General features: G+C 47.5%; 1 protein-coding gene across 1 annotated transcript in view; it reads right to left on the bottom strand.

Annotated features, from left to right (window-relative positions):
- Window positions 1–5892: 5892 nt before the first annotated feature.
- The window catches only part of FBXL7 (F-box and leucine rich repeat protein 7), a 375066-nt gene continuing 369796 nt past the window's right edge, over window positions 5893–11162 (bottom strand). The window contains exon 4 of the mRNA XM_026506713.4: window positions 5893–9269. Coding sequence (XP_026362498.2) covers window positions 8533–9269 — 737 coding nt within the window. The 3' untranslated portion in view covers window positions 5893–8532. The remainder of the gene's footprint in view (window positions 9270–11162) is intronic.

Raw genomic sequence — 11162 nt, 5'->3', positions numbered from 1 at the left:
TATAAAGTGGATGGGGCCAGCAGGTATCCCCATGACAAGGCAAACCGAAATGCGAAATTTCTAATTATAATCCTTTCAACCGAAGCTGGAACACTTGTAAAATGAAACCTAATGTTTTAAAAATTCACCTATTTGTGGGGGCGCCTGGGTGGCTCAGTTGGTTGAATGTCTGACTCTTGATTTCGGCTCAGGTCATGATCTTGGGGTCCTGAGACTAAGCCCGGCGAGGGATTCCATGCCTAGTGCGGAGTCTACTTGAAATTCTCTCTCCCTCTCCATCCCCCCCAATTTCTAAATAAATAAATAAATAAAATCTCTAAAAAATTCAGCTATTCGTCTACCTAGTCCCTAGAGAAAGAATGTATTTGGTCATTAAAAACAAGACAAAATGCCAACAAATCCTTTGTTCCTGTGATATTCAACCAGAAACAAAATGTTGTACAGACCCTTGACACATTTCTGTAAGTGCGCTTTGAAATTATCGAACCACATCTGTTGGAGGGCTTATCTGTAATTTTGTAACAGTTTTCAGAAACCTGCTGATAGTCACTCATCATTTACATGAGGGTCCCTGGATTCTAAAAGAAACAAAACTTACCATTGTAATTGCTGCACCGGCAGGACCATCCAGGCCAAAGGGGAAATCGCTATGGGGGATGAGCGAACATCTACAAACAGACCACGGAGTGTTTGGTTGGGCCAGAAAACCCCCCAAATTTGTTTAACTTATTGTGTATAGCTATGGAGTAATCAAGTCTTTGCCTACAGTTTGGGATTCACCTGCCCGGAGTGCAGCGGCCCTCTACAGTCCTCCAATGGAGGCTCTTCATTTTTCCAGGATCATCTCCAAAAAAGTTCGTGTCCCTGACAAATTACCTTTCGGGTTCCAACAATGATACTTTCTGGTGGACACTGGGCCATCCACACTTAGCAATGTCGCCAAGATGGTCTTTGAAATCACCCCACAGGGACACATTTCCTTCTGAAAATAATGGAAAACACGAGAGTGGCCAAACCCAAGTTGTGTGTGCAATTAAAAAGAAAAACCAACCAAACAAAACAACAACAACAACAAAACAAAAATAGGATAAAAAACTACAGAACTCAAATCTGCATTTATGTTTCATCAGTTGCCACAGAAAACTTAACGGGCAGGGCTACACAGAAGGAGAGAAGGACATGAAAGAAGTCAAGAAACAGCAAGCTTTAAAAAAGTTTTAAAATTTGCATTTGCTATCACCGTAAGAATTACCAAAGCTTTCTTAGTTTCAGCGGAAGGAGACTTCCAGCCAAATTTCCCCAGGGTCGTTCTCGGATTTCAGCTAGCCCCAGGGTTTCACATCGGGCTCCCAGCCCGGGAGAGGAACTTTGCTATGGAGCTGTTGATAAAGGTTCTTTACATTGTTCAGAAAATCGAGTAAGAAAGGTCACTACGCCCCCTGGCCAGAACAGGCTGTTGGCTGTGAGAAATTAGGCATCCGAGCCACAAGGCCAATGAATGTAGCGTGAGGGAAGTTAAAAAAACAGAAACACTCAGTCCTGGAGCACGTGCCGCTTTGCTTTTTGTAAATGCTAAAGGAGTCCTTACATAACCTGATCACCTTCAGGATGATTTTGCCACAAGCATTTGGGATTAAGCACACGTTTTAAAAGGAACGGAGGCTAAGGCTCTCCCGTGGCAGTGTTTTCTTGTCCCATCGCTTTCCTGTGTGCACTATCTTTTAAAAGAAACATTACACACAGGAGCCCCAAGGCGATGGTACCAGTGAAACAATGCCAGCTTGGAAATCTGGAGGAGACTCTGGTTTTCGTTAAGTGAGCAAGAGGTCATTCATTATTTAAGTGGTTCCCCCCACTCTCTTTTTTCTTTAAACCTACAGCCTTTTGGTCTCCAGCCTTCTAGTGCGTCCATAGCCATTATTCTTTGGATATTTTAAAATTATGCGCATAGAGCCAACTGGAGTCTCCCTGTCCAACGAGCTAAGGGAAAGCCTTTGTGGCGTAGACGCCATTCATACAGATCACCTCTCTCATAAATCAGGGATTGGCCTGTGAACAAGAGAAATGGTGTGAATTCTCCCTCTCCGGGTCCTCTACTAAGGCAAGGATCTGTTAGACAAAATGATGTCTTCAGTGGTTTTAGTAAGAGAGCATGAAAACCCAGCTTTTGCCACATTTCTCCATGATTCTCTATTTATCAGTTGTGACTGTTCGTCCCTTTATCTACTTTCTCATAAATGAAAAAGACCGTAATAAGTTTATTTAAATTCTAAGTATAAACACCCACGAAGAATGCCTTCATGATGTGAATTCTGGAATTTCTTTAAAACTTTTTACTTATGGGGGCGGCTGTGCTCAGTGGTGGCAGAAGATCAGAGACAAAGGAAATGCCAATGACCGGTTTCTCTGTGTAGCTAGAAATCCTCTCGCTGGGTCTTTCTCATCCCTGTCAGAAGCCTTCCCAGACTTTGGAAGACATTTGGGGCTCTGCAAAACCACGAGGATTGCTGTCTCACTGCAGTAGAACAAAAATTAAAAGGCTTCCTACCACCCTCACCCTTTCTAATGGCTTTCCTCACTTGGTTTATTGTCACTGTGGCAGATAATCTCACATTCCCAAGCCTGGTAATATTTGAGGTTTCAAAGAACCCATCCTCAGTGAATTTACGAGTAAAACCCACTTCTTGGCAATTTTAACGGCTGCTTAATCAATCTTGCTTGGGCCGTCCAGTGTTTTTGACATTACCGACACAGACCGGTTTGCCAAAGGGCATGGTAAATTGAGAAGCCTCAATTATTCTGACCATTCCCATCATAAACATGTAACAGACTTGGTCCAGAGAGCAGCCATGTTGGCTGAAGCATCCAAAGATAACTTGAGGGATGGCGCTTCTGTCCTCTCTCTGTGCTAGATTCTGCAGAAATCATGACTGCAGGCTCGCAGGCATACCGTGAATGCTGTTTGGAAGGCCAGTCAGGCTGTTTTGAGGTTCCTCAGAGTTTGTCCAAGAAATTATGTTTCAGTGTTGTTTTTGCAGAATGTTCCCATGCTTGATATTGTATTGTATGTGTGTGTGTGTGTGTGAGAGTGTGTAAATGTACACAGGAACTCATCTGAAGGATGACATCAGAACAGAACAGAACTTGCTATTTCCTTATGGGGACAGCAAAGCAATGACGAAGTTAACTCATAGTTAGTGTAATGTTAATGATGACGTTAACCTGTGGTCAAGAGAAATGACTTCGTTAACCTTATCAAATGCTGTCTTCCTGAGCGGGCTCCATGAATGCCGTTTGCATGGTCAAGTGCACCATGGCTTGTGATGCTCCCTCTGTCTGAGTTATGAAATCCAGCTCAAGGGTCTTCTCCTCTGACAGGAGTCCCTAAGTTTTATTCCTCTTTCCATATGGCGATGAAAATTACTTCCTGGGCAAACTCAATCACGGAAAGACTCTCGGTGTCCCCACAGTGTCTGATACATGTTAGGTTCTTAGTAAATAGCTGTTGGATGAATAAATGAAAGGATGTTGCCCGTCTGCTTTTTATATTCCCCTCCCTCTCCTGTTACTCATTCCATGACATTACATTCCACTTAGGGTAAGGATATTCTCGCTTATCCCCCAGATCCTATCACAGTACCTGCTCCATAAACCTTTGTGAAAGGGGCTGAGAGTTGCCGGGGACTGTCTGCTCCTTCAGAAGAAAATGATCGGCACTCCCTGGGCATCCTTTGCTCATGAAGAATGACTGCAATTTCCAGTCTCCATCATATGTGGATCATTATGGGCCGGGAGAGAGTTCAGACATACTGATCTCATCAGTGTAAATTTCAGTAGCTCAGTGACTGGAAAGAGAAGCATTCCCCAACATAGAAATGACTAGATTTGGAAATATTTAGGTCAAGAAGTTTTTTTTGTTTTTTTTCCCCAATGATCTTCAAGGCCATCCTGGACACCTGGATGAGGCTCATTGCTAACACCTGAGCAACAATGTATGCGTAGCTTTTCTGGGTCCTCCATGAGACCGGCATCCTTGTGGCTAATATTTCCAGCAGACAGCTGAGCTGGAAATGCAACAGTGGTGCTGGTGACAGGCAGGGGTTGAGCTGCCTCCAGCTCCCAAAGGGAGGTGTTTTTTCATCCCATGTGGTTTTAGCAGATCTTGTGACTTGAAGGGAGAAAAAAAAGGCTCTGCAAAATGGATCTATGGCTTCAGGAGATAATGGTATACTCAGAGAAAAAGGGAGGAATTGTCCCATCCTAAGTACATTCCTGGGTGGGCTGTCTCCAGTCTGAGTGTCTGTGAGAGTATTTCTGCCCACCTGGCAGTCATCTTCATGAAACCGTCTCAGTTGCTCTTTGGGCAACTGGAGCTGCATTTGGGGGAATCTCGGCGACAGCATCAGCTTTGGCTGCAGATTGATGAGGCAGGCGCACCCCTTCCCCCTGCACCTCCCCTTCCTGCCACATTAAGGACCACTGCTGGTGAATGGATCAAAAAGAAGAAACCATTTGACCAACAGCATGCAAGAGGGAAACTAACTTCATCTCACAGTTTGTCTGTGGGAACATTTTCACTGCAGCGTTTACCAAGTCTCCGAATACGCTCTCTCCCTCCCCTGTTGTCGATTCAGCATTTCTTCAAATTAACGTCTTTCTTAACTAATCATGATTGCCCGCTATTGAACAAATGCACTATTTCTGGGGACTTCTTTGTGAAAACTGGGACGTGGGAAGCAATTTTATTGTATGACTTTTCCTCTTAAAAAGCCCCAATCTGTTTGGTTTCATGTTTCATGCTCTTGGATAGCAAATTTTTTGAAGACTTTTTCTAATTCTGAACAAATGACAATTTAAGAAGTCACGAACCTCAAGGACAAATGCATTTTATCTCCTGCTAGTGTATTCTGAGATTCCCGAGAATTGCACGGGGCTACCTCTAGTGAATGTTCCCAGGCAGTTCACTGTCCTATTGGTTAATGTGACAGTCATTAAGCCACTGACATAGGATGTGAAGAAGGTTGAGGACAAATACATGTAAAATCAATATCTCTTAAAACCTTTTTACTTGCAAAGCTGAAGTGTGCCATTCATCTCTCGGTGCTTGCTTTCTGCCATATTGATTTCTCAGATCTAAAGGTTGGGGTGAGTAAAGCTTTGGCATTTCTTTTTTTCCAACTGAATGATAATTTTTCCTTTTAGATCAAGTTGTTGTATTGTCCTTCTAGGTTTTAAAGCTCTAAGACCTTTTAAAAAATTGATAACAACCAATAGCATAATTTTGATTAGTCCAGTGTTTGGACCCATGCCAGGAGAAGTATTCAGGGCCACAGTTATGTATTCATAATTCTGAAATCTGGAGAGCTCTGAAGAAATAGAAGTGTTTTTTTTTTTTTTTTTCATTATGTTTGGCACAAATTTGTCTGGTGACAAAACCTGACCTGAATGGATGCAAGGCTATTTATAGTTTGTAATAATCTTATATAGTATGACTATTCGTAGCTATTGCTGCAGAAATCTAACATGTTTGACTAACGGTGCTGCCCCAGACTCTGCCAGGGGGATTACAAAATAAACCACAGCTCACTTCCTCAAATATAAAAAATTATGAATTCCAAAATACATCTGGCTCCAAGAGTTTCGGGTTAAGGAATTGGAGACCTGACCTAAACTGTGAAGGTAATGATTTTTCGCTCTCCTGCTAATTTTCAGCCAAAGTCACCAAGCCAAGAGAAACGACAAAATCATGGATGGAACTTTAAAGGCACAAGAGCTGCAGTGACCCGACTTGCGCTCTACTTCAGCAGAAGATAAGTTTCTTGATCGCCCTTGAGTGTCCCCATCTGAACACCATGCTCCTCTGGCCAGCGTATGAAATGAGACTTAACCCGATTACCAACATATTGCTTTATTTCTTGGTGGTAGTAAATTAAGGCTTTCTAGAGTCATACAGCACGCAGTGATTGAACATTAGAAATAAAAAAAAAAAAACAATGAGCATTCAATTTCGCAGAGGCAGGAAGGAAGCAATGTTTTAAAACAGATAAATTTCCTAGTGAGGCCTTTTGCTTGGTCTCTAAAAATCTGCTGAGCTGTTTCCCCAGTGACCTCTGCCATAGATTCATATCCCTAGTGGGGGCAGAGTGGCTGGAGAGAAGACCGGGGCAAAGGGAGAGATGGGGAGAGACAGCCTGTGCTGGGCAACGAGTGTGAAAGTCAGCTTTGTTTCATGTGTGGAAGACAGTTTAGACGAAGTGGTCAGGTGGTGGTGATAAAGGTATGTGTAATGGGATATCCCTTTTTTGGTTCAGGGCGCCATTTTGGATCTCTCTTCTCATTCCCGGAGTATGTAAATTTACCACTTGAAAGACCCCAGTAGTGCCAAGGGTTAGGGACAATCCTTGTGAGTCTCAACTCCCGAAATGTTACACACGGTCACAAGTCACAGAGCATGCGAAAGCTACCTTCGACCTCTTTCATGGCTCTAAACCCTGTGACTATCACTAGACACTCTCCCCAGCCAAGCAATTCACTTTCCCCCATGGCACATAGTCGTGCTTACACGTTAAGCTGTTGACGATGTTGACTGGAGAGGAGGTCATATGTCAAATGATGCAGGAAAGAAACCTCCTGGGCAGACGCCACCTCACTCTATCTCCTCCTTCCCGACATAAGACAAAGAAACGCAGGAAGCCTACAGTGGGAGTGCAGTTGTCGAGTTGTGTGTGAGCTTGATCTGCGACCAATTCCACCTACTTGGCTTGGAGCTGCAGAGGTTCTGCGTTTGGGTGATGGGCCCTTTGAGAAAGCAGTGGATGACTGTTTGGACAGCGAGGAAGGAGAGGTGTGCCTAGAGAACAAGGTGGGAAAAGTCATGTGTTTATTAACAAAAGGCAACTCAATTTCATGAAAATGAACAGTGGACTTTCTTCTGGCATCCTGATTTCACGTGAGTGAGGCTAGCAAGTGGATTCCCATCCAAACAGGGCCATTTAAAATGCATACTTGGCAAGGATTTTCATGTTCTATTCCAAGGGCCTGGCTCGCAGGCCAGTGCCTAAGTGTGATCAATGTGCTCCCTCTTCCATTGGCCTGACATTTTCGAGTGAGCGGTCTTTGAACACCTGAAAGTCTGCTGTGTGCTCTTTGACAGAGAACATGCAGCTAGCCACGGGAGAAGGCACACGAGGTGGCAATCTGTGCCGTGAAACACTCATGACTTAAGCCCGACAGGCTTCACGTGATGCAGTCTGGATGCACAGAGAAATAAATAGATGAGAAAAGTGGAAATGTGATCGGAATGAGGAAGAACCACCACGTCTGCTCCTGCCAGCTGCAGGGCAGACGTGTCTGCTGCCTGCCACATGTGCTCTGAGAAAGGATGGAAAACCCCTCCAAGACATGTGCTCTCTTGGGCCTCCCTTGTTAATTAAAACTGGTGAGGGTCGTTCTTCCTATTTGAAAACACTCAGCAAGATCAGCTTAACTGGGGCGGTGGGCTGTGCTGGGAGTGGGAAATCCATGGCCTCCCTAAGATGGTGTGGGGTAGGGTGGCGGGAAGCACTGGTCACAGGAACCACCCACCTAGCCGGGCAGGAGTAGCTGCCCAAGAGACTCACCCACCAAAAGAAACAGGGTTGGGGTGACAATCAGATTGGAGTGAAGGACATAGGGGACATTCACGCTGGCACTTCCCAATCTCCTGACAGCCCGCCCAGAACCAATACTCTTGGAAGAGGTAGATGCCTCGTATGCTGTACGTCGAGGTGCTGTTGCTTACTGGCAATCTCCGTTCCCGAAATTCTAAAATGGGTATGAAGCGGATCCTCGAGCTGGATGGCCTCTGACTCAGTGCGGGAAGCCGAAGCCCAGAGAGGGCACGTGACTTGCCCAAGGTCACGCAGCTCTGGCGTGGCAGAGCGCAGGGCTCCTCCTGCACAGTGCTGCTTGCCACAAATGATTCTTTAGAAAAGGGCTGGAAGCACTTTGTATATACCAGGTGCTAGGACATGTATTTACCAAGAATTAGCTTGGGCGAGGGGCTGATGAGTACGGCTTAGGCCAATCAAGCAGTTTAAAGAGGAGGAGGTCTGGAGAGCATCATTGGGTGTGTGGTCGCTGTTGGCCAGGGAGGGGCTGTGGGCTGGGGGTGGGCGGCCGTGGGGACAGGGTGTGTGCGCGCAGAAGCCTGGGATGCTGCCAGGAGCAGAGAGAGAAAGAGGCGTTCTTAAACACACTGCCATGGGCTTGCGGAGGTACCTCTTTTGGGAGAAGAGAAACTGCCTACAGATCACCGGACCCAAAAAAACCCAGTTTACCGGCACAGCCACTTGTCGCCCCCCCCCCCCCGTCCCTCCCCCTTCCTCTCCTTGACCCCTGTTGCCCACGGCACTAAGGAAACAGAAAAGCCAGATCCCTAAGAACCTTCCAGGAAGCAAGGGCTGCTCCGAGCGGGTGGGGGCGTGGGGGTCGGGGCTCCCATCCGCCGCTTTCGGAAGCGCAGCGCTCTGTCCGCGCGCATGCGCCGCCCCTTCAGAAGAAGGCGGGGTTGGTGTGCTCGATGACGCAGCGCTTGCAGTGGCGCTTCACGAACCGCAGGGCCTCCACGGACACCTCGCAGTCCTGCACGTTGAGCATCTGGAGGTCGAAGCAGTTGGCCGCCACGATCTGCAGGCCCTGGCCCGTGATGCTCTCGCAGGACTTGAGGCTGAGCCGCTTGAGGTTGAAGCAGTTCAGGGCCAGGCACTCGAGGCCCGTGTCGGAGACGAGCGGGCACTTGCCGATGTCCAGGGACTTGAGTTTGGTGCAGTTCTTGGCGAGGTACTCCACGCCGTGGTCCGTGATGCCCTCGCAGCCCCTCGCGTTGAGGTAGCGCAGCTTGCTGCAGTACTTGGCCACGTAGCGGATGCCCACGTCGGTGACCCGGCCGCAGTGCGCGATGCTGAGGTACCGCAGGCGCGCCTCCAGCTTGGCGATCTCCCGCAGGCCGAAGTCGCTGACGAAGCGGCAGTCGCTGACGCTCAGCTCCTTGATGGACGTGCAGTAGATCATCAGGTAGCGCAGGCCCTCGTCGGTGAGGCGCACGCAGCGGCGCAGGTACAGGTGGGTCAGCTGCGTGCAGTGCGCCGCGATCGTGTGCAGCCCTTCGTCCTCCAGCACGAAGCAGTCCGTCATGTCCAGGTAGCGGATGGAAATCTGTTTGCCATGCAAGGGGGACAGTTTAATGGAGGCCTCCCGGGTCAAGCTGATGCAGGTCACTTTGGAGCACCCTACACAGAGAGACAGAACACACGCTCAGAGAACCTTCGAGAATGGGGGGGGGGGAGTGCCCCGCCCGAGGGGTGCCCTAGCAAATTCCTACTCCCCCCCCACCCCCCGCTCCACCCGCGGACGTGGTCCCGATGTTACCCCTGCCCTCTTGGGTTCTCCGTGCTCATCTGATCGTTTAACTGCTTTGGTCATTTGGGTTTATGAGGCTCCCTGAGCTTTTGAATCAGAAACAACGCAGCTCCAATTCCACATCCATCACTAACTGCCTGACATTGGGCAAATCAATCCTTCTGAGGCCTTCGTTTGTCTTAAAATGGGGATGATCACGTTCCCTGCAAGGTCGCTGTGAAGAATAAAGGAGACAACGCTTGTAAATATCTTGCCCAGGCCCAGGAAGTTCCGGAAGCTCAGTAAGGGCTGGTTCTCTCCCTGTAAAGGTGTGGTAGCTGTGTGGTCAAAGAGGTAAGATCATGCTAGAGAAGGCTTGGCCATGACCTTGGTTTGGCAGAAAGAGCATTTGGGAGTCACACCTGGTTCAGGTCTACTTCTCAGGGCCTCAGGCGGGAGGCTTAACTTCTCTGGCCTATGCAATGAGCAAGAATAGCTGGGGTGCTTGTACTGTAGGGGTATCATGACAACGCAGTGAAAGAAAGGGTACAGAAATACTTGGAAAACTCCAGGGGAAAGACTTGTAATTATTAATCTAACCTGAGATGGCCACCTGGAGACTTCGTTCAACTCTTCGGTCAAGGAAGAACAACTGTGTCATCTGGATGATTGCTCTAGCCCCTCAGTCTCCCTGTCCTGCCTTTACTCCCAACCATCTGTTCTGAGAGCTGCTGGAGAGATTCTGGAAAATAAAACTCTAATCATGTCACTTTGGTCAAAGCCTGTGAGTGCCACTCCTTGAAGTCTAAGGGGGCCTTCGAGGACCTGCATCCCTGCTCTCTTTGACTTCATCTCTTACCGCACTTCTCTGACCCCACTGGCCTCCTTGCTGGTTCCCAGACAGCTCAGCTGCCCTCCTGCCTCAACGTCTGTGCACTGGACAGGGCTTCCCCGGGTAGCCCCGAGGGCCATCCGCACTTTCTGAGGTCTCTGAGCACACGTCAACTTATTGGACAATTCTTCCCAATCACCCTGTATGAACCGGTGTCCCCTGCTTGACTCCCATTTCTTTTTATCACTCTTTATCTTTTTGTGGCATGATACATTGATTTGTTCACTTAAGCATTTGCTGTCCTCACTCTGGAAGGTAGACTCCTGAGGAAAGGGACTCCAGGCCGTTCACGGCTGTATCCCTCATCCCTGGTTCAGAGCTGATGTTCACTAAGCATCTGTTGAATGAACGAACGAGTGAATGATAGAGTGAATAGAGTCTTCTGTAGGAAGATCAGGTAGGATAATTCGTTTTATTTATTATTATTATTATTATTTTTTAAGATTTTATTTTTATTTATTAGACAGAGATAGAGACAGCCAGCGAGAGAGGGAACACAAGCAGGGGGAGTGGGAGAGGAAGAAGCAGGCTCATAGTGGAGGAGCCTGACGTGGGGCTTGATCCCATAACGCCGGGATCACGCCCTGAGCCGAAGGCAGACGCTTAACCGCTGTGCCACCCAGGCGCCCCCGTTTTATTTATTTTTAAACAACAAACATCTATTTCTCACAGTTTGGAGGCTGAGAAGTTGAAGATCAAGGCGCCAGCCAATTCACTTCCTGGCTTCTGGTGAGAATGCTCTTGCAGACAGCTGCCTTCTTACTGTGTTCCCACATCATGGAGAGAAGGAGAGCAAGTTCTCTGGTCTCTGTTATAAGGGTACTAACCCCATCATAGGGGCTCACCTTATGACCTCACCTAAATCTAACAAATTCCCAAATACCATCACACT

The sequence above is a fragment of the Ursus arctos genome, unplaced genomic scaffold, assembly GCF_023065955.2.
Source record: "Ursus arctos isolate Adak ecotype North America unplaced genomic scaffold, UrsArc2.0 scaffold_15, whole genome shotgun sequence".
Classification (NCBI taxonomy): domain Eukaryota; kingdom Metazoa; phylum Chordata; class Mammalia; order Carnivora; family Ursidae; genus Ursus; species Ursus arctos.
The sequence above is the reverse complement of the archived record's forward strand: the minus strand, read 5'-3'. Positions and strand labels throughout refer to the sequence as shown.